General features: G+C 43.1%; 1 protein-coding gene across 1 annotated transcript; it reads left to right on the forward strand.

Moving 5' to 3' along the window:
• Positions 1-509: 509 nt before the first annotated feature.
• On the forward strand, positions 510-8015 carry LMOD2 (leiomodin 2; the record flags this gene model as incomplete). Its single annotated transcript, XM_081243766.1, has 3 exons — positions 510-782; positions 5841-7205; positions 7727-8015. The coding sequence occupies 3 exons, from the start codon at positions 510-512 to the stop codon at positions 7751-7753; spliced, it is 1665 nt and encodes a 554-aa protein (XP_081099892.1). The 3' UTR covers positions 7754-8015.
• Positions 8016-24147: the final 16132 nt, after the last annotated feature.

Here is a 24147-nt window from a genome sequence, read left to right on the forward strand (position 1 = left end):
TGTTTTTAGGAGAACCAGAATAACTACTCTAGAGGGATGTGCAGTCATTTCTCATCCTGGGAGATTATAAGGAAAGAATCTTTTCATGACCGTGGTGGTGGTAGCGAGTCATTTTCAAAATAAATTTTACCCCCTTGTTGTTTGAATACAAAGCAAGAACTGGGCTACTCCCTATCTGAAGCACTCCTGTCCTCATGAGCTATCAGGCTCAGCTAAATATGTCCCTGTCCAGTATGTGAATAATCCCCACTGGTTCCGAGACCTCCATCCACCACCGATGTGACATTCTTTGTGTTCAAATGTCTAGCTGACGTCTGATGCTTAAAACAGCCTATGTCTTCATCCCTCTCTGCATTGTCACAGTCTGTACCACCACTCTTAAAAGGCTATCGCAGGCACTCTCAGCACCAGTTGTTAACCAGCCTACCCACTTGTTTCCCCTGCCTGCTGCTGGCTGCCTTGAATGCCTCGTGCTCCGAGCTCCTTGTGGGTCTGACAGAGCAGGGACCATGTCTACCTTCGGCTACAGGAGAGAACTTAGCAAATACGAATCCATCGATGAGGATGAACTCCTGGCTTCCCTGTCAGCCGAGGAGCTGAAGGAGCTAGAGAGGGAGCTGGAAGATATTGAACCAGATCACAGCCTTCCCGTGGGGATGAGGCAAAAGAGCCTGACCGAGAAAACGCCCACGGGGACATTCAGCAGAGAGGCACTGATGGCCTACTGGGAAAAGGAGTCCCAGAAACTCTTGGAGAAGGAGAGGCTGGGGGAGTGTGGAAAGGTAGGCTCTCGGATTTTTTTTTTCTTTAGCTGCTCCCACGGCCCTACCCCGAACCCAGGAAGCTGTTTTTTCTAACTTTTCAGCCCTCCTCACTTTTCTTTTCTTATAACCCACTTGTAGCTGCTATTGAAAATCTTCTCAGGCTGAAATAGTCATCTAACTTTTATGGCCACCCAATGGAGTATATGTAAAATTCTTAGTTGGGGTCCTATGATTGACAAGGATGGGGTCTTCACGAAGAAAATAATTCACAAGCAAAGCATGGGTTTAAATATTTTGCCAAACGTAAGTCTAATTTGAGTTATAAGTTGGGGATGTGGCATAATAGAAATGTAGATGTATTTATATATGTGTATAGATATGTGTGTGTGTGTATATATAGTGGTTAACTAAATTTATTTTCTTCTATAAAGACAAAAGTGTGTACTCTGGTTGCTTGGACTGTGATGGTGACTACAGTAAAAATAATTCTTTTTTCCAACAGCAGGAAGTGTGGGGTGGTGAGAAGTATATGGGGCTGAGAGTCAGGGGACCTTATTTCTACTCCCTGCTCTGTGCCTAACTTGTAAGATCTTAAACAGATAGTCGCTTCTGCAGGGTTCTCTTTCCCATCTGTCGATGGAGGACATTGGATCCAGTGTTTCTTTTGTGAATCAAACACCCTTTTGAGATTTGGATTACTTATTGGACCTTCTTAAGAAAATGAATGTGTGCTTGTGTAAACATACACAAATTTTACATAGAATTTCAAAATGATGACACAGCCTGAAACCCACCTAAGGACCCAAGTTAAGCATGCCTGCATAGATGATCTCTAAGATTCTGCTCTATTTTATAATGGTGATTCTAAGGCCAGGAAATGTGCTTATATTAGAGGTCAGACCTATTAAGCTCTTGTTCTCTGACCTGTAAACAGTTACTTTGAATTTGCCAAATGAATCATTCACAGAAGGAAGTTCAAAAGATTAGGCTCTGAGAAAATATTATAGTCATGACAATAAGAATGTCCAAATAACAAAGTCCTGAATTTGTGGAAGAACACCGGTCAGGAGCGAGAGTTTAATACCTCTGTGCTCCACTGGCATCATCTCAAATCAAAATGGCCCAAAGCCAATGGCGAGACTTCCATGGTACTAATCTAGGCCCTGTTAGATGATCTTGATGATAGGGTGTGTTGGCCACATTTTTAGCAAGATATGTGTGAGCCTTGTCCATGTCAATCATCACAGGAAGGGCCACTGGGATCAGGCCAGGAGCTGCCAAGGCCATGGTGGCCGCCTGCACTGAGGGGCTGAAGGAGTGAGGTGGTGGTGAGAAGGAAAGGATACACATAATGGGCCAGGATTGGGGTTGGTCGGTTCCTCCACAACCATGATTTTCAGAGGTCGTGTTTTGTTTTTTTTTTTCTGATGTGGAAATGTGTGTCCAAAATCTGATCCAATATAAGTAGGACACTTTCCTAACAGTTCTTAAAGATTTTCCTTAATAAAAAGATTAAAATTGCCTCATAATGTCCAGGACAGATAGCCATTGGAGCAATAACCCAGCAAAGGCATTTTAATGGCATAATGTCTTGAGATCAGTGGAAAACAAAGGGCAAAGCCTGTTGTCAGCTGTTGATGAAACCCACTGGCTCCTGCCAAAGGTTTTGTTGATCCCTGATCCCTGCCAATAGCTTATCAGCTCAATTAGAGAGGCTTTCTGTTGATGAACTTTGATTCCTTTCTCAGCTAGTTAACTTTTCTCCCGCTACCCTTTCCCCTGCTGGCTAGTTGTCTCTGGAGTCACAAGGAGTGCTGAGCAGAAGCCTGCCAGTGGAGGGTGTCAATCCATTTCCACTCCAGGAAAAAGCTCAAAGCAGCTGACTGGTGGGTAGGAGGGGGAGGGGGACGGCGGCGTAAGTGAAGAGCAGCCCAGCACGGACCACGAGAAGGAGACGATGATCAGGCTCCTCCTGGCTCTGTAAATGCTTATGAAAATCATGTTCAGCCCCTAGGGAATGAGAGCCTCTGCCCAGCTGGACTCACACAAACTTATCCTGCATTAAACAGCTCCAAGGGGCCTTGCCGACCCAAAGATGTAGCTCCCCTAGCTTGAGTGTCTGCCGGGCTTCAGGCATAGGTGCCCATGAGTACATTCATTTTATTTCACTGAATTTTTATCTTCTGGACATGAGAACTGAGACTAGGAGAGGTTAAGAAACTCATTTGAGATAAACAGCTTCCAGCTGAAATTCAAACCAAGTTCTGTTGGCACAAAGACTGTGATTCTCAGAATGTGGGTATATCAGCATCACCTGGGATCTTCTTAGAACTACTAATTCTAGGGCTCCCCCAGACCTGCTGAATGAGCAACTCTGGGAATGGGGCCCAGCAGTGTGTGGCCTCACAAGCCCTCTGGGTGGTTATGACACACATTGGTTTGAGAACCACTCAACTCTACTGCAGTTTCTTTGAGACTCCCCTCCACAGAGGTTTAGTGATTTGTCTAAGATCAACCCGCTCTTTAGGCGGAGAACCAGAACCAGAACGGAACCAAGCCTCCTTTTTCATGTAATGGTGCCAGGGAGGTAATGAGGAGAAATGGTTAGACACCCTTTTCTTTTTGCCTAATTTATGCCCTAAGGGTACCAACATCGCCCCCCAGCACCTCATGCCCATCCCCCTCCACCTTCCCATCCCTATTCCTGCAAGGATCTGTGTTAACTACAGAGCAGTGGCAGATAGGTGATCTGGAACAGTGCAGTCAGTACAAATGCCAGAATAATTTTGAAAGTAAGCAATGATTGTTTTTATACCCTCCTTCCTCCCTCTCTAGATACCTTTCTCCCTTCTGCTGTTCTTCTCTTAGATGTCCCCCACCTAGGGTGACTAACCATCTCAGATTGTCTGGGACTATCTAGATTTTAGAACTAAAAACTCTTGCTTCCTGGGATACCTTTCAGTCCTGGGCAAACCAGGACAGTCGGTCACCTTCCCCCGACCGCAGCCCCATCAGTACTTTTCTTCTAGGCCTTGTCCCGACTCTCAGTGGCTGTTAAAACCAATGTCAATTTAGAGCCATTCCGTTAACAAATTTTATTGAGTCCCTACTACGTGCTGAGCACTGTGCAAGGTGAACAAAACAGACATGATCCTTGTCCTCACCCCACAAACAGTCTTTTGAGAAAAATGACAAATCATTAAATAGGTACTTTACTGGAGGAAGTACAACACTGTGGGAACACATCACAAGGATAATTTGAAGAGGTGTCAAAGACATTTCTGGAGGAAATGTTATTTAGATGTTACAGGACAGCTCATTGCTGGATAACATTTTCGCATATGACCTCTCCAGATACATTTAAGGGGAAAACATCTCTTGCAGATAAAGCCTAAAGTTCTTTTAAAAACTAGAGGGTACAATTTAATGGTGGTACGACAGGCAGTATACCTTGAATTTTGTGACAGGTTCCTTTCTTCCAAATACTGAAACGGCTAAAAACATATACTTACCACACACACACACACACACACACACACACACACACACACACACACTGTATCACTCTCCCTCCTCCTCCTGAATAAGTGAGTAAAAAATTAAGACTGGAGGAGGCAACTGAGGAGCGGCTGACCCCTTCCCCAGGCCATCGCCTGGTGCCTGCCACTCCAAGCAAGTGGATAACTGGAGGCTATTTTGTGATAGCAACTGGGCAAGCAAACCTGGAGACCAGCACAGTGTTTTCCAAAGCTCATTCCATATGCCTCTGCCTGGGGTCAAAAACATTTCCAGTATGGAGGGAAGAATCAAGGCTTTGGGGACAGGACTTTAGAGAAAATAACGGACTAAAAAGATAGCATTAGAGAAAATCGGACTCTGTCAGCAAGTTCGAGATTTTTACTTTATCAGAAAAGGTAGCAGAAAAAGAAAGATGGGGTCACCTGAGCTTCTCAGTACAAAGAGTCTTGTAAACAGGAAAGACAAAGATGGAATGAAATTGTGTGTGCCTGAAAGTCTCTCAGAATTGATACCTGGTAACTAATTTAAGACCATCAGCCTGAGGCAGGGGCTTGCTTCAAGAGTTTCTACTGTTCTCTGCTGTTCCACATTACGGTTGGAATCTAGCTGGTGCCAAGGGCGATTATCTTTCCCATCTCGTGTCTCCTGCAGTCCTGTCTCATTTAACCCTGTGATAATGTGAGATTTCAAGCTGATTTGCTGAAAAGGGTGACCTGATTTGAGTTTCTGCAGAGAGCTGGGTTTTGACCTGCTGCTGCCCTGAACAGCAGCCCTGCCCCCTTGGCTTCTTTCCCCAGAGAAAGGACAGAGACAGCCTCAGGTGCTGTGGGGTCTCTGAGACCCTGTGCCAGGCTCTACCCCAGAGGGACATGCCCCGCCTCTGTCTACACCGAGACAGGACAGGGCAGAGTGCTCTGGGCTCCTGTCACATAGGCTATAGGAGGCAAATTGGGGGAAGAATTTTTGAACATTAAGAAAGGGAACCCATGAACCTGTTGTATATTTTCGTTGTCACTCGTAAGTTTGGGATGGAGAAATAAGGAAGGACTGAGGGGTGATTCCCTAAGGGATAGTTGAATTTGCTAAACTGTAATAGACTAGGAGTCAAGTAGTTCAGAAGAGGTAGTCAAGAGAATAAAAATTTTATCAAGGGCTTTCCAGAGCAGAAGTTCCGACATATCTGTTCAAACTGGTAAAATGATAGCAAACTTTTATTCCATAAACTGAATTCTGGATCTTTATTTTGCAGAAAACAAAAGAAACGTTTGTAGAAAGAGCTGTTGGGCTATGCAAGGAAATATTAACTTGGTCACCCAAACTAGAGAGATCAGAAGGTGGAGATGAACTTTTTTGTCTTATATACTTCCGTATTATTTGCTGTGTGTTACTTTTTAAAAATTTTATTGAGATGTAATTGACATATCACATTGCATGAGTTTTAGATGGACCACACGATGATTTGATCCATGTATGTATTGCAAAACCATGTGTTACTTTCGTAAATTTTAAAAATGTGCTTAGAAATGACAGACTTAATGATGATACCATGCTCTTTAGGTTGCAGAAGAAGACAAAGAGGAGAGTGAGGAAGAGCTTATCTTTACTGAAAGTAACAGTGAGGTCTCTGAAGAGGTGTATACGGAAGAGGAGGACGAGGACGAGGACGAGGACGAGGAGGAAGAGGACCGCGAAGGAGAGGAAAAAACAATTGAAAACGAGAAAGGGATGAATGGATCCGTACATTACGGTAGTGTCAATTCTGACAACTCGAGGCCAGAGACATTTAAAAGCCAAATTGAAAACATACATCTGACCAACGGCCACAGCGGAAGGAACACAGAGTCCCCGGCTGCCATCCACCCCTGTGGAAACCCTACGGTGATCGAGGATGCTCTGGAAAAGATGAAAAACAATGACCCTGACACCACGGAAGTCAATCTGAACAATATCGAGAACATCACGTCGCAGACCCTCACCCGCTTCGCGGAGGCCCTCAAGGCCAACACGGTGGTGAAGACCTTCAGTCTGGCCAACACGCGCGCCGACGACAGCGTGGCCACCGCCATTGCGGAAATGCTGCGAGTCAACCGCCACATCACCAGCGTCAACATCGAGTCCAACTTCGTCACGGGCAAGGGCATCCTGGCCATCATGAGGGCTCTGCAGCACAACAGCGTGCTCACCGAGCTGCGCTTCCACAACCAAAGGCACATCATGGGCAGCCAGGTGGAGATGGAGATCGTCAAGCTGCTGAAGGAGAACACCACGCTGCTGAGGCTCGGATACCATTTCGAGCTCCCAGGACCAAGAATGAGCATGACTAGCCTCTTGACCAGAAACATGGATAAACAGCGGCAGAAGCGGATACAGGAGCAAAAGCAGCAGGAGGGGTACGATGGGGGAGCCAACCTTAGGACCAAAGTCTGGCGAAGAGGGACGCCCGGCTCTTCACCTCACGCATCCCCCAGGCACTCACCCCGCTCATCCCCCAAACTCCCCAGGAAAGTCCAAAGCGTGAGGAGCCGTCCTCCGTCGCCGGTGGCCCCGCCCCCGCCGCCGCCGCCGCCGCCGCCGCCGCCGCCGCCGTCCCCGCCCCCTCTTCCTCCGCAAAAGCTGCCGCCGCCCCCTCCGCCGCCGCCACCGCCCCCTCCGCCCCCAGAGAAGCTCATCACGCGGAACATCGCAGAAGTCATCAAACAGCAGGAGAGTGCCCAGCGGGCCTTACAAAATGGACAGAAAAAGAAAAAAGGGAAAAAGGCTAAGAAACAGCCCAACAGTAGCCTAAAGGAAATTAGAAATTCCCTGAGGTCAGTGCAGGAGAAGAAAATGGAAGACACTTCCCGACCTTCTACCCCACAGAGATCAGCACATGAGAATCTCATGGAAGCTATTCGGGGCAGCAGCATGAGACAGCTAAGGCGCGTAAGTAACCCGAGGGCAGACCCTGGGGCGCAGACCTAGTAAAGGAGCCGGCCTCCACCGCACAAGGGTCCCAAAGTCTCCTCTCAAATACTTAATCAATATTTTAAATGTTTTAGTATGCCAGAGCAGGCTACCAAATTTGGAGCATCAGAAGCAGGTCACCAGATAGCACATTTCCATTTGAGAGATGTGCCTGGTCCACCTTCTTGGCATCTCAGTCTTTTAAGGGCCAGGCTCATCTTAAGATACTTCAATCTAAAAATGTCCCGATTTCCTTAATAAGAAAATCAAAGGCGTTCTCATCTACATTCCAGAACAGATTCATCACTTGTCAAAAATTTTACCACAGAGTTGCAAGTGATTTAAAACCTACTTTATCATATAAAATTTGAGTACCACCCAGCAATAATCTATATCTGAGTTCTTCCTGGAGAATACTGCTAAAGACATATTCTACAGATATTTTTTTCACTTTATCATTTGTACTGTTTTGATTGAAAGAAAATCCCCTATCTTTGTAGGTGGAAGTTCCAGAAGCTCTGCGATAAAACCCCGATCTTTAGAAGACGATGCAGATTTATTCAGTGGTATTAGATAAAATGCATTGTGAGATGTTTCTAAAATACCTTCTTCAATTTGAAATGTTCTCTGACTTTAAAAGTAGCCTCACCCATTAATTCCAAAGAGAATTTGAAGAAACTATCAGCATGTTTCTTCTGTAAATATGAAAATAAACTTCTTTTTTATGTCATGAGATTTGTATTGGCAAGAAGCAGTTTATTTAAACATGCTCTGGCTGTGTTGGTAATTCTGAGCTGTCATGAGTTAATGAAATGGGCTGTTATTTTTGTAATCCCAATAAATTTGGATTGAAGTTTTTCGGGCTTTTTTTAAACAAACTATTTTTTTTGTAAATTGATATTCACATCTGTCAGGTGTGTATGTAACCTTGCTAAATATTAAAAATATTACATTCTCAGCCCCCCCAAAAGGTTTGGGTCCTTAGCATTTGCCTGTGTTTTCTCATGTCTAAGAAAATCTGATCAGAGCTCTCTCTAAAGGTCTGGAATCAAGAACCTTCTTAAAAGTCTTTTTGGTAGTGAGATAAAAGCTTGGGAAAAGACCCCAAAGTGACCATTATTATCTTAGATGCATGGATGTTGGACCCAGGATGGCAGCTGACACTCCCATATTTCCATAAGGCTGATAGGTACCCAGAAGTCATTCAATCATTTATAATTAAAACCAATTATTTCTGGAAGAAACAAACAAACAAACAGTTGAAAGTTAGAAATCTCTTGGTAGAGAGGGAGTAAGTGCTAAGGAAATGTCTGGAAGATAGGCACCAGCCCCCCACCCCGCTCTGAATTCAGAGCTATCTTGAGGCTGATGCTAAAGATGCACTGTTCAAGTCTCCTTTAAACTCTCCCTGGATGAGCTTTAGTTTAATGGGTCTCAGCCTTTTGGTGCTCTGAATACATAGTGGTGATGTCAGAGTCCACAACACACATCCAGGACAAGGGTACATGTATTTGCAATCACCCCACCTCCCTCTCACTCAAGAAAGATCTGAATTCAGATAAGAGAAAGACTGTCAGAGATTCCCTGCATTCCACCCTAGGGCTCCTCTCCGATTTATGAAAGCTATAAATCTCCTCTAAAGTCCTTTGTATTATCTATGATTAGCAATGTTTCCTTTGTGTCCTACAGAGTATGACAGTGGTCCTGGCGAGCTCCCTGGGCCACCCGTTTAATAACTGTTTCCTGACTTCGTGTAGGGAGTGACTGACATTTTCAGAACTAAGTTGTGTACTTTTCACAGCAACATTAAAAGGTGCTCTCCCTTGGGGCTTCCCTGGTGGCGCAGTGGTTGAGAGTCCGCCTGCCGATGCAGGGGACGTGGGTTTGTGCCCCGGTCCGGGAAGATCCCACATGCCGCGGAGCGGCTGGGCCGGTGAGCCATGGCCGCTGGGCCTGCACGTCCGGAGCCTGTGCTCTGCAACGGGAGAGGCCACAACAGTGAGGAGAAAAAAAAAAAAAAAAAAAAAGGTGCTCTCTCCAGTTAGTCCATGAGGAAGCCCAGGCTCAGGGGGGCTGGGGTTGCCTGGGAGCCTGGGTGTTTCAGAAGCCCGTGCTCCTTCTGCATCGCTGCCCGTCTCTGCTTGCATCGGGGCTCAAACGCCCCACCCCACGAAGGCTCCCTGTTCTTAGAATAACAGTGGGGATTTCAGTTTCCCTTAGTAGTGACTTCACTATTTTACCCCTTTTCACTAGTGTATACAATCATGTTCTTTATTGTTGCACAAAGAAATAAAAGCTAAAATGTAGGTTTTTAAAAGGTGTGCATGGGTGTGTATGGTGTGTGTGTGTGTGTGTGTGTGTAGTGAATTTAGGACAGAAAGCCAAGACTGACCTTCCTTTCCCCTGACCTTTGTGTGTGCATGAGGACGGGGCTCTTCTGAATGCGAACAGCTTTCAGCTCCATCATGATGAGGCAGAGGGGCAAATGGTTGCTGATAAAAGGGCCCTTTGGGGCTTCCCTGGTGGCGCAGTGGTTGAGAGTCCGCCTGCCGATGCAGGGGACACGGGTTCGTGCCCCGGTCCGGGAAGATCCCATATGCCGCGGAGCAGCTGGGCCCGTGAGCCATGGCCGCTGAGCCTGCGCGTCCGGAGCCTGTGCTCCGCAACAGGAGAGGCCACAACAGTGAGAGGCCCGCGTACCGCAAAAAAAAAAAAAAAAAAAAGGGTCCTTTGATAAAACCATGTATGAATCCCAGAAAAAGAGGGTGTGCAGAACCGGGAGGGAGAGGCGAGTTCCTGGGCTGCCGGGAGCCGCTAGGGCTGTGGAAACCTGCCAGGCCTTCTCACCAGAAATGAGTGATTGGGAGACAAACATTCTCTCCTTCACATTTTTTTTTTTTTTGCGGTACGCGGGCCTCTCACTTTTGTGGCCTCTCCCGTTGTGGAGCACAGGCTCCTGACGCGCAGGCTCAGTGGCCATGGCTCATGGGCCCAGCCGCTCCACAGCATGTGGGATCCTCCCGGACCGGGGCACGAACCCGTGTCCCCTGCATCGACGGGCGGACTCTCAACCACTGCGCCACCAGGGAAGCCCAACTCCTTGACATTTTAAAAGACTGCTTTGCTGGAAATTTTTGGGCTTCGGGAGAGAGCAGCGTGCACTTAAGAGGCACTTCACAAAATGTAAATAAAGATATCCTTACAGCCAACCCACAAAATAAAATATGATAAAGCCCCTAATAAGACAAGTATGATACGGTCAGGCACTAAGTTGGCACGTTTTTCATTCAGGAAGAGCATTTCTTGAATGTGATTTCAGAATACAGCACTGTAAACAGGCAAGGTGTCATGACTCCTCAGCACAGAACAGGGATCCTTAGTTCATCCTTCCTGCAAACTCACAGAGCTGGTATGAAGACCAGTTAGTTCATCGTCTCTAAAGAGCATTCAGCTCACTGGGAGAGAGGCTGTCCAAGACCAGATGAAGTGTTTAGACCATGATTTATATCTGCACGTGAATCTCTTGAAGTACGCCTCATCCTGATTGAAACAGAGCCAGGATGCCGAGTCTCACCCTGCTTCTGGAGCCCTGCTGCTACAGGTATTCAATAACTCCGTGATTTAATACCTGCCCTGATGTAGTTGCTCCAAGTGAGGGAGAGGGGAGAGGTAATAACAGACTGCAGTGGCCAGTATTGAGAGGCACCGAAGACTGGGGTGAATCGATACATTCTTGAAAAGACCTCTTAACTACTTCATTTCCAGACAAGTTCACACTGTCTTTTCTTTGTTTCTCTGAGGTTTGGAAGGTGGGTTTTTGTCTCCATCAGTCGTCAAATAGCGGATGTAAAAGACAACGAACTGAGGTAAGAATTACAAAACTCAGAAATATGGTACCAAATACAGATGCACCCAACTTCCACAACTATTTTCTGAGTGCCTACCATGTTCCAGATACTTCTGGATGTTGAGGCTACACAGTGAATGAAGGAGATAAGACGCCTGTCCTCGTGTCACTTACAGTCTAGGAGAGGGAGCTGACACCATTCTTTCATGCATCGTGTGTCTGTGTATCAGGTGCCTCCCGTGGGTGAGGCACTCTCCTCGATGCTGGGGAGACCAAGTTGAATTAGAAAGTGTCCTCCAATGCCAAGCAGTGAGGATCCTCATTCCTTCCAGAATATGCAGTAAGAACTGAGCTAGAGGCTGGTGTAGGGTCCTATATGAGCACTGCGGAAGCCTAATCACCTCAAGCTGGGCTTAGCATACCTTTTCTGTAAAGAGCCAGAGATATTTAAAATAGCATATCAAATATTTAAATAGTTTAGACTTCGTGGGCCATTTGGTGTTTGTCACAGCTATTCAGCTCTGCCGTTGTAGGGTGAAAACAGCCACAGACAATACGTAAGTGAATGAGTGTGTTGGTGTTCTAATACAACTTTATTTATGGACACTAAAATTTAAATTCCATATAATTTTCATGTGTTGTTAATTTTCTTCTTTGATTTTTTTTCAGCTATTAAAACATGTTAAACTCTCCTCAGTCTGCAGACTGGACAAAAACAAATGTTGAATGCATTTCACTTGTGAGCCACAGTTTACCACAGACCCTTGACCAAAAGCAGATAAGGGGTCAAGAGAGGCTTCTCAGGGAAGGTGACACTTGTTTTGGATTTTTAAAGAATAGAGAAGATGCCAGGCTAAAAAAGGAATCAAATGGTAGGGGTGATGAATGAAGAGAGACGTTTAAGTTTGAGAAAACAGGGTATTATAGAAAATGGTAGAAAATCATAGGGTTAATGTAATTCCATAAAAACAAGAATTTGGCAGGTTTAATATTTTAGTTTTTTTTCTGGTATTGATAACTTTGGTGGATTAAGAATAGTACTAGTATGTAGTTTCAGTATGGTCTTTTCTTTTTACAAAAATAGTATGTGATCATTAAGAAAAACTAGAATATACAGATAAGGCAAAAAACATAAAGAATCCCCCAAATCTCACCCACACAGAACTACTGATAACCTTTTAGTGTATATCCTTTTAGATCTTTCTTAATGCATACTTAAACACACATATAACTTTTTTTCTACGAAAAGGGGAAAATAACACACATGCCATTACATAGCCTACCATATTTTATTTAAGCAATTTCAATAACTTGGATATTCAGGTTATTCTGATTAGACCGCTGATGTTGGAATTTAGTTTATCTTTTACCAACTTATCTTTTTGAGTTATCCTAACTTTTAACTTTTCCAAAAAGCCCTTAGAAGAAAGGATTGACTGAAAAATCACAGCTAAGAAGCCATCTCCCAGTTAGACAAGAGTTGCGAGTACATCATCATTGTGGTATACCAAAACTGGAAATTAGGTTTCAACCAAATTGTCGTGTTTACCAGTTTCCTCTCAGTCAAATTATACGCCTATCTGAACCACAGAGGCATGCGTTGGTAAGACACATTTCAAAAAGTCCATTCAATTTTCTATGTCTGAATAAAAAGCCTGGGAGGGGCTGAGAGTCACAAAAGTCTGTCCTGAACAACTCAGTGTCGGCTAAGGAATGTGGATTCATTATGAGAGTCATGGAGAGCACAGAGGATTTCAAGAGGAGGAGTGACATGATGTTTATACAGCTTTACAAAAATATGGCTTGCGTGACTGAGAGAAGGATGGGCTCCGTGAGGCCCAGGCTGGCGACAGGAAGACCAGTTAGGAGACCATTGCAATGATCTAGAAACAAAGTAATGCAGACGAACTGACCACTGTGTAGGTATGAAGAGGTCAGAACAGATAGAGCAGAGACTGAGAAAGCGCACGCTCCACTGAATTTAGTTACTGGTTAGACGTAGGGGGCAGGAGGCAACAAAAGAGAGACGTCTAGGTGGATCCGATCCTGGCTGGGCCATCTGGGTGGGTAGTGGTGCCACAAAAGGGGACAATGGCATACAGCAGGAGCAGGCTTGGAGGAAGAAGGTGAGCTCAGTTTTGAATAGTATCGTGTCTGAGGTGCCTGTCCATTTGAAGGTAGGGGTCTAGAATCATGGGGTGGCATTCGGGCTGGAAGTGAGGATTTGGGGGTTGTATATGAGTAGCATTTAAAGATGGGGGTTTGGACGAGGTCACTCAGGGAGACCGTGGAGAAGGGCAGAGGCTGAGTAGGTCCAGAGAGAAACCAGACGAGAGTCAGGTGGCAAAGCAGAGAGTTGCGCTAAGGAAGGGCCAGTCGGCAGCATAAGATGCCTCAGTGAGTTCTGGAGCTTGACAGGGTTTACTTGAGCCGGTGATCTTGGTGGGAGCAAGTCCATGGGAGCCGTGGAGATGGAAACTAGACTGTAGGGGTAGAGTGGGGCGACTCTACCACTGCAGTGAAGAATGTAGTGCGATGCTTCAAATAATGGGTGTGCGGCTGTCTTGGAGAGTCAGCCGGTCCACAAATCTCAAAATTAAAAAGGCACATCTTCCTGGTATGTCATTACATTATATTATATTATATTATATTTTCATATACACAAATATATACATACATTATCATTTTTACTTTATGTGAGAAAAGTTATATATATTTCTCTGTAAATACATTTATATATTATATACATACTTTTCCTCACGTCAAATAGAAATGACATATATGTGCATATACATGTATATATACAGTCTAGATAAAGTTAACTGGAAACCTCAGCCCACCTCTGTGACAGTCCAAAGTCTTCTGCAAGATTTCTGAGAATTTCTGGGATGAAGGGGCTGGGGGCTGGAGGTTTATCTGCCCATCGTTGTCTCTGGCTCCACGCACCAAGCATGCATCTAGTAAACCTATGGTTTAATGGCCCTAATTTCAAACCACATGGAAATGGACCTGTGGCAATCAGCCCTCTTTCTTGGTTTCCACAGGTTCAACATTACATGAAAATTTGGGAAATAAAGGTAAGGTTGACATTACAGCAACACAAATGACTTCATATCAAACATGAGATGTTATAACAATAACAGAGGGGCTAATTCCCCATCAGAGAATTTTTTCCCCCACTGGCTATCTTATCCCACATCATAGTCTGTATTTTCTTGTTAGTTTATTACACTTTCCTCTCCTCTCATGATTCACCCTCATTACTACCCTCCTAAATCACTCCTGGGAATTCCAGATTCTCTTCATTTTGTTTTGCACAGCAAGTTCAACTCTCTCCAACCCCTGGCAAAAGGCAGCTCCAGTTTACCTTTGCATATCCAAACTGGTCAGAGTGGTGCAGATCAGAAGATGCTTTTATTTAACAGGAGTCTCCCTCAGATTATGGCTGTGAATAGAATTTCTCCCCTTGAAAATGGCATATCCTCTCCTTGATCACCACAAAAACCTTTGGTGGGTCACTCACAATCTGTTATCCGGACTGTTGCTTCTGAACTGGTTTCTTCCTAACTGGTTCCTAACCAGTTGCTTCCTAACTGGTTTCTCTGTCTCCATTCTCCCTCACCCCACATTGGTCCTCCACATGCTAGAGTGAGATTTTTCCAAGATGCAATTCTGTTGACGTCAGTCACCTGCTTGAAATTCTTCCGTGGTAACCCATGTTCTGCAGAATAAACTTCAAATCCCTTGGCCTGGCAAGCACGGCCCTGCTGATCTTTCAGCCTCATGTGTCCTCATGTGCCCTGTGCTTAAGCCATACTAGCATCGTGCAGTTCACTGAACCAGTGATGTTGACTCTTGACACACACCTTTCACATACCATCCTACCTGCCTGGAATTCCCCTCCCACTCTTTACCTCAGGGGAGTGCCTACTCATTCTTCAAGAGACCTTGAAAGAGGAGTAGCTGATTGAACCAAGGATATGGGGAACAGGGCACCTTTCAAAGGAGACTCTATTCTCTTCCACACTCTCCCTGGGTGACCTCAACCAAACTCCTATCTTTAAATTCCACTCATACCACGTGATGCCCAAATCCTTACTTCCAGCACAAATACCACCCTCGTGATTCTAAACCCATACGTTCAAAAGATCAGACACAACATATTTAAGGCTGAACTCATCTTTTTCCTCCAACACCTGCTCCTGTTATATTCTGTATTCCACTATCTCGCAATACATTTTACCTTGCATTATATACTATCTGTGTAGATGTCTTAATCTTCCTACTATCCTACTGGATTCTATATCCTGGAGATCCGGGACTTTATCAGCAAGCACTCAATGCATATATCTGAATAGATGGAGATGATTAGCTGGTCAGCAACAATGAAGAGACAAATGACAGTATCTTCTCGCCATCCCTCCCAGGGTGGCCAAAGGGTGATGCGGGACCAAAAACGATCATGGTTGAGAAACCAAGTTTAGAGGTGAGATTGGTCCCAGGGTCTGTGACAGGGCAGGACCTACATGTGGAGGCTAAGGGGCTCCAAGGGGTGCACGACTAGGGAGCGGCCAATGGTAGGCACTCCCTCTGGGTGCATTGCAGGGCCAGAGCTCTAAGAATATCTACATGCACTCTTGCTGGCCCTCCTCTCTCAAAGCCTCACTCCACCCCTTCTCCCATGTGATCTGGGGTCATGGTCAGGATGTAGTCATGAGCGGCTGTGCAAGCTACAGTCGGGAGCGTGTTCGGGTAAGCCGAGGACTGACAACTGGCAGGTGGAAGTCCTGTTCTCTACATCCTGAGGTCAAATGAGTATAATCCTTAAACCCCTAACCCTTGAATTCATTGGACAAATTTGCACGCTGAAGCAGAAGTCTTTACTCTGATATACTATCTATTTGTACATTGGCTATTTTGCACTAATTTTCAGATGACTAATCACTTGTTCCATATTGAAACTTTGTGTAATTAGCCATTTAGTCTTTATTTTTTTATTATTATTATTTTTGGCTGTGTTCGGTCTTCATTTATGTGCAATGGCTTTCCCCAGCCGCGGCAAGCGGGGGCCACTCTTCATCGCGGTGCACGGGCCTCTCACTATCGCGGCCTCTTTTGTTGTGAAGCACAGGCTCCAGATGCGCAGGCTCAGTAGTTGTGGCTCACGGGCCTAGTTGCTCCGCGGCAAGTGGGATCTTCCCAGACCAGGGCTCGAACCCGTGTCCCCTGCATTAGCAGGCAGATTCTCAACCACTGCGCCACCAGGGAAGCCTAGCCATCTAGTCTTTATGACAAGTTCAGCAGGTTCTTAGCAACACGACTTTTGTGGGGTTATAGATATAGAAGTTTTAAAAATTAAGCATGTATTTGAAGTCTAACCATCTCCTCTGATGGAAATACTGTTGTCACTAGTACCCACAGCTAAATTCTCTGTCTTCCTGAATGAAATCTCAGCTGATCCATCTGAGTAATCATCATTACATAAACACAAAAACAAATGATCTAAAGTCAGTCTCAAGTCACAATTTGAAATTTGCCCTCAACTGTTGCCTCACAGTTGCAGACTATGCAGGAGACCAGCAGAAAGCTGAAAATATCACAGTCAGAAAGAGCAAGATCATACTCACCAATGTGCTCATTTATTTTTCTCTAAATGCTGCCAGGAAGTTTTGGTGATTCTTCTCCGCGACACACATAAGAAGGTTAACAAGAATCTTGATCTGTCAGAACTTGTTGGGATGGTAACTATGCTTTTTTTTTTTTTTTTTTTTTTTTTTTTTTTTTTTTGCGGTAGGCGGGCCTCTCACTGTTGTGGCCTCTCCCCTTGCAGAGCACAGGCTCCGGACGCGCAGGCTCAGCAGCCATGGCTCACGGGCCTAGCCGCTCTGCGGCATGTGGGATCTTCCCAGACCGGGGCACGAACCCGTGTCCCCTGCATCGGCAGGCGGACTCTCAACCACTGCGCCACCAGGGAAGCCCTGGTAACTATGCTTTTACCCCAGAAGCTGTCATTAATAACTTTGTTTTTAAAGAAATGCAAATTATTTTTAACAGAAGCAAAAAAAAAAAAAAAAAAAAAAAAGCAAAACAAATCCAGCTTCTTCTCCACACATGATAGTCACAAGTTAAAAGTCACCATTGGGGTGATAAAAAATATGAAATCAATGAAAAATCTTAAGGAAAGAGACACAATGACAGAGATTACTTGAAATTCAGAGAGAAGATTCTGAGGTAATTCCAAATAAATTCCTGTGTAATCATTTATTAAGCATTTGGGATTACTCCAACATGCCAGTTACTTAATCTAATATTTAAGTGGAAAAAATATGTTAATGGTGATGGAAGGAGGAATGGGGATTGGGGATGAGCAAACAAAAAAATTATGAAAGATTCTACTTACTGAATACTCCAAAAATCTGAGGCTGTACCAATCTCAAAACTTGCCTTGGCTTGCTTTAGTGGCTGTTGGTTTGGCTGCATGATTTTAACATATTTTCCTTCTTGCTTTTTTTTTGGAAAATGGAGAATGACAGCATTTCCCTTTGGGTCTTTACATGTGCAAAAGCAGAACAATCCCAAGCCTTCTACATTTGAAGTAAAGATATTGGAGTAATATTTTTTATTTTTTATCCAGATCATTGCTGGTGTCTTGATGCACCTGAGAGGCCGGGAACTACAGTGGTCAAGGGTACATCCTTTGTATTAAGACAGACCTAAGTCTGATGCTCAGCTCTGCCATTTACTATTTAACTTGGTGCAAATTGTTTGTTTCATTTGCCTTGGCTGAAACATTGGGATAATAACTTGCTCACGTAAAACATTTCATGTAATGCCCAACACTTAATAAGTGGTCCAATAAATAGTGGTTAGTATTATGATGGGTCCTTTTAAACATGACTTTTCTCTAAGGAAAAACATCTCAGTTATGAAAGGCCCGGGAGTGGAATAAGCACAGCCAAGGGGCTTCTGGAAGCCCCTTTAAATGGCATCATCATTAGCATCAAAAAGTGGCTTGGTCTGAACTAGCTGACTGCCCACATTACAGTATCCCCTGCAGAAAGGAGACAGGGCCAGGGGATGCCTCCCTGTGGAAGTTAGAGAGCAGTCTACACTGGGAATTGCACACTAAGTGGGCAGGTGTTGACTGTGCCCTCTGGGGACAGTGTTTATCAGAAAAACACTTGTATGGGCAGGGAATGTACTCCCTGTACAAAGCAGAACCAATATCTGGAGGTGTTCTTTCTTTTTTTTCCTGTTTGGCTGTGCCGCGCGACGTGCAGGATCCTAGTCCTGCGTCCCCTGCAGCGGAAGCATGGAGTCTTAACCACTGGACTGCCAGGGGAGTCCCTATTTGAAGGTGTTCTTGACATTACTTATACAAGAAATCCATTGAATTTTCTCTGTGCTCCCCAAATCCCAGTATCAACTCACAAGTCTCAAGAACCCACACATGCGAAACCAAATCCTCTTCTGTGCATTTTATACCCCCTAGCTCTCTTGGTTAGCAGACAATTACTGTTAACTTCTGTCATGGGGGAGAGATGTAGGAGAGGATGACAGGAACCATAAAACAACAACCAAAAACATTGTATTGGATAATTTCTAGGAGAGGTAAGCAGAATGGAGGTTATTGCTTTAATAGTCAGAAGAAGAGTAAAGCTGGAGGATGATTTAAGGGGACAATGCTTTCAAGAGAAGCAGTAACTGAAGACTGGGAAGCAGCCCCCATAATTTTCTGAAACCTGTTGTTTCTTCCAGCTCCCTATTCAGCATTGTGTAGTAGTTTCTATCTCTGGGGGAGATGCTGTGAAAAAAAGGCCATTGGGAATTCAGGTATGGAAACCAAACAACTTGGGGAAAAGTTTTCTGTATTTTGAACTTTACATGGCATTATTTTTGTTCCTCCAGAAGACTTGTCAGAACAGATCTCGAGTCAATTAATACCATTGTCAAGGTGCACATTTATTCAGGCCAGTTATTCCAGAAGAAATAGATGATGGTCTAAATGTTGCTTGGGCCTGCATTTCACTGAATAGTGTGTAGGGTATCGAGATTTGTGCATGTCCAAAATTCCATGTCTAATGGTTGGTCGTTTTTCCCAATTACAAGAGAACAAACAGCCATGGAGAGATGCTGACATAGCGTTGACAAAGCTTGAGATGTATTTCCTGTATTACATCAGTGATTCAAACTCTTGCCATACTTAGAGATAAATCTTATGGCAATTTGACGTTAACACTCCTACATAGAACAGCCTGGAGTCACCAAATCTTTAAACTAGCCTAAGTTTTCACCACTAAGCTCATTGCCTATCTTGTGGGTAACGCTTACCAATAGAAATCTTTTCCCTATCTTTTTCTGTTTTCCCCACATTTTCTCATTAGATGCTGAATGCAGTCCTGTGAACTTCCTAAGAATCATGACCTATGGCTAAAATGCTATTTCTCAATCTAAATGGAGTCAGCTGAGAAACAGTGCACTAATGCCTCCTACTTATACCTGGGCAAGTTAGTAATTTCCACAGGCCAGGATGGTTCCATAAATACATTTTCTATACATCAAAATACGTAAATGTTCCTGTTCATACACACTAACACAAAGAAAATTTCTTAAATAACGTCAAGTGGCTCCCCAGTGACCTGCTAGAGGAACCCACACAAGTGTATCTCCAACATCTAGTGTCACGTTTTTTCCAGCCCTCCTTTCTTCTTCACCGTGTGCCTTTTTGCCATTCGTTCATAACCAGTCATGAGCACACCTTCTATTCCTGATTGTGTGAAGGTAATTGAGTAAACTACAAAAACCTGCTAGGGAGCTGGCAGGCAGGGTTGAGAGGGGAGCCTGCATTTCTCAATGGGTCTTAGAATTACGTGGCCACATGAATTTCCTCTATTACCCTGATGTAGATATATTAACACATGGAATGAGAGATCTGTTTTATTCTGAAGCCTACTTCCAACTTACAGTAACAGTAATCATTTAAAATAGTTTGGTTTAGGATAGGGCATTAGGATAACACTTGCGTTCAAGTGCATTCACTTAGTAGCTCTGAAAATACAATGTCTGGGAATTTGTGACAACTTGGGAACATGATCTAGGAGAACATTTCCTTATGTTTCTGTTTCTTCTTGCTTGATTCACCGGTTCCTATTAATATTTAAGAAACTTGAGTATTTGAAGGCTTTGGGGGCAAGATTCTCCGAAAATGTTAATAGTTTTTACAATGCCCATCCCCATTCTCAGTTTTGTGGAAAATCTTATCAACATAAAGACACAGCAATGGTTTTCATGTGTTGAAAGATACTCCGAAGTTTTATTATAATGTTGGACAGTTCATATGTGGGGTCACTACTGCAATTATGATTTACCATGTATCATGAACTGAGACCAAGATATGAAAACAGTGCTACATCTAAGTGTTAACCAGCCATGCAGTGGAATGAATACCACATTTTTTTCCTACAAGTATCCTATCTTTTCCAACCACCACCAAATCCTACTTGAGGAGTAAGCTTTACAGAATTACAACTGAACTCAAATGCATATCCATCTTCTCCCACGCAGGCTATTGGAATAGCCAACGTGATGATGATTGGTTTCAGATTTAGCTAGCTGGGAAATGAAGAAACATATATGAAAAATATACAGCAGTCCCTCAGTATACACAGAGGATGAACCCCATGGATACCAAAATCCGAGGCTGCTCGAGTCCCTTACATAAAGGGGCAGTCCAGTGGTTAGGATTCTGCGGTCTCTCTGCCGAGGGCCTGGGTTCGATTGCTGGTTGGGGAACTAAAATCCCGCAAGCTGCATGGTGAGGCAAAAAATTTAAAATAAAAGTAAATAAATAAATATAATAAAATAATAAAAGTAAAAAGTAAAGTAAAATAAAATAAAATAATAAAATAAAATGGAGTAGTACAGGGAATAGAGTTGGTCCTTTGTCTTTAGAGGATGCGACATCTGCGGGAACAGAGCTGACTGTAGTGTTCCCCTTCAAACCAGTTTTTCTGCTGTTCTGTGTTCTGGAAAACAAAATGATGAAAATGGAAAGTAAAAAGAAGGATGCTGAAAGGGCTCAGGTTGTGTGTAGAATTTCTCTTTGCTCGTGGTCTGGCATAATAAACCTTATCAGGCTGTCCCAGACATGTTGGCTGTAAAACCGTGGGGCACTGGTACTGATCTAAAGCATTCATTGGGCTCAGAATCTACTTGAACTTTCTAAACATCTTGAGGCATCAGGTCCTTATAAACATGTTCCATAGGGGCCAGAGGCATTCATGCATGAACAAAGCAAGACCACTTACAGAAGAGAATCCATTTACAGGTGGCTTGGAAAGTGGTTGCAATTCTAGGACTATGCTTATTTAGACTCTAATAATTATTTTTTTAAGTTGATTTTATTTTTTTAAAGATTTTTTCTGATATGGACCATTTTTAACGTCCTTATTGAATCTGTTACAATACTGCTTCTGGTTTTATGTTTTGGTTTTTTTGGCCATGAGGCATGTGGGATCTTAGCTCCCCGACCAGGGGAGCACCCCCCAGAACCTGCACCCCCCTGCCTTGGAAGGCAAAGTCTTAACCACTGGACCGCCAGGGAAGTCTCGACTCTCATAATCACTTAACTATTAATGTTAACTACACCACAACCTTCAGCAAGTATCCATAGCAAAGTTCACAGGAGTCTTAAAAAGAAAAAAAATTTTTTTTAATTTCCATTTGAATGGGCTAGTATGGATTGAGCTTTAGCTGAATATACAACTAAGATTGTTGGCCTTTCTACATTTACATCCTTGCTCAATAAACAAACAAAACCCAAATATGCTAAATATTTCATCAGCTTCTCCCTAAATAGTTATCATCCTTCAAAATGGAGATTTGAATATACTTCTTAACTTTACTTGCTGAGTGTTTTCCCAATCCCAATCTTAAAACAAAAATCTGGCTGGAGACACAAATCCTCCTTTCTGTTCTCTGCCTCCTTGGAGTCCCACTCTAGTTAAGAAAAAAAAAAAAAAAAAAAAAAGAAAGAAAAGAAAAAGAAAGAAAAAGAAGAAAAAGGAAAGGTTGTTTCTTTTTAGGCCCAGAAACTGATTTAAGAACCAGAATTGTCTTACAGACAACTACAGAATTGAGATGTTATGAACAGCTTTGATGATTTGTTTCCCTACAGTTAACTGGACATAATGCCTTTTCCTTTCACTTAATTTGTTTCTTTCAACACCACAAATACTAAATATGTTTTATTTTCCTGCCTCTTTTACAGTAAGGGTGAAGTACATGAAACCAAATTAGAATCTCCCGTCTCACTAATGAGAAAACCAGGAAATTGGATTTAAAGTGTTGTTTGTCCTTGTACTCCTTGGAAGAACTCCTGGTCTTTAAATTGACAGTACAGCTGTTGACTGGAAATTATACAGAAAGATTAATACATTCTCAAAGTAATTTTCTGTGAGGCCGCTGACTGTAAGGGTTTACAAAATACGTTGTTTATATAAAGGCAACGCCCATTTACATCTATAAGAAACGAATGAAAATAATTTGGATGTACAATAAAAAGCTCAATTTCATTTCGACCCAGTACTAAATGACAGGAGTGTCCTGTGATGACTGAATGCCTGGACAATGTAGGGTGACCACCATCACTGAGCCAGAATACTATCACATGCTTTAGAGTCAGAGGCTGGCTCCTCAAATTAAGCCAGCTTTCCCAGGCAGAAGACAACAGGATGCTGGAGGCTTCTATCAACACCCAGCTGACATGTAAGAAAGAGTGAAATTTGTAGCCATAAATCTTTCAGAAACAAAGTAAATCTGCAATTTATCCACAACTTAAGGAAAACAGAGAAAGCAAGGATAAAACAGTATTATGGTAATAAATGGAAAAGAGCAACTGACCTAGTAGTCAGATCTGGCTTCTAGTACCTAGCTTTCTAATGGGCTTCAGGCAAGGCCCTCAATTACCCTGGATACCCTCTCATCCAGGAAAGGAGAATAGGCTTGATATAACTCGATTGTCTCCAACTGTCTTTCAATTGTGAAGTTAAATATTTTAGATTTCAGGAGGGAGGGAAGCTGACTGAACTGTTATATTTTACAATACCCGTCACATATTTCATTTTAATAAACAGTTGTTTAAATAAGGTGATACTGATGCTTAAAAATTCTTGGACTTTAGGCCTTGATGAAAATCCTCACACATCTAACAATAACCAAGATAAAACTGAATTTAGGTCAGGACACGCCAACCAATTCAAGGCAGAAAATGCCAACATGACACTTGGAACTTCAAGTTCCATAACGCAATTTGATACTGCTAAAACTGTACTTCTTAAATAAAAAAAATTTTTTAATCCTTAAATTTTTTGGTTGTTAAAAAATTAAGGGGCTACTTCGAATTTACCAGAAATTCCCCAATACACAAACATCTAAGCCAGAAACCACTCATAAGCTACTGTTACATTTTACTCAAAATTAATTGTTATTCATATCTTGACTTGTCGATCGTGATGGTGGTACACATGACCGGTTTAGATTTACACTGGACTTGTGTAAAAAGTAATACTATATGTGTATCAGTAGTTAGTATGGCCATTGGTATGTATTAAAAAATGTTTTTTTAAGCTCTGGTTGATTTATCTAGATTTTGTTATAAAGCCAACAAAACTTGCAGTGGGTTCCCTCATGGCAAGGGAGGATACCATGTATCACATATAGAAGTAAAAGCAAAAAAAAAAAAAAAAAAAAAGAAGTAAAAGCAGTCTTCGTATTAACTGCAAAGTAAGTTCCCCATCATATTCATAACAGCCAAGTTATTACACCTTTTTCCAGTAGCTTCACTAAAAGCAAAGTTAAAAGAAAACAATCTATGAATAAAAGAACAAGCAGTTACAAAGAGTATGCTGTGTTTTGGAGGTATGATGTGACAATGTCAGCAAGATAGGTGTGCAAAATAAAATTTCTCAACTTTTCCATAAATAATTTTCTATTGTACTATAAATAGGCCTTATCTCTATAGTTGTCCTTTAAGAACTCCATTTCTAAAGCAGAGTAAGTTCAGGAGTTTCTTCA

This window comes from Mesoplodon bidens (genome assembly GCF_964165515.1).
Source record: "Mesoplodon bidens genome assembly, chromosome: 9".
Taxonomy (NCBI): domain Eukaryota; kingdom Metazoa; phylum Chordata; class Mammalia; order Artiodactyla; family Ziphiidae; genus Mesoplodon; species Mesoplodon bidens.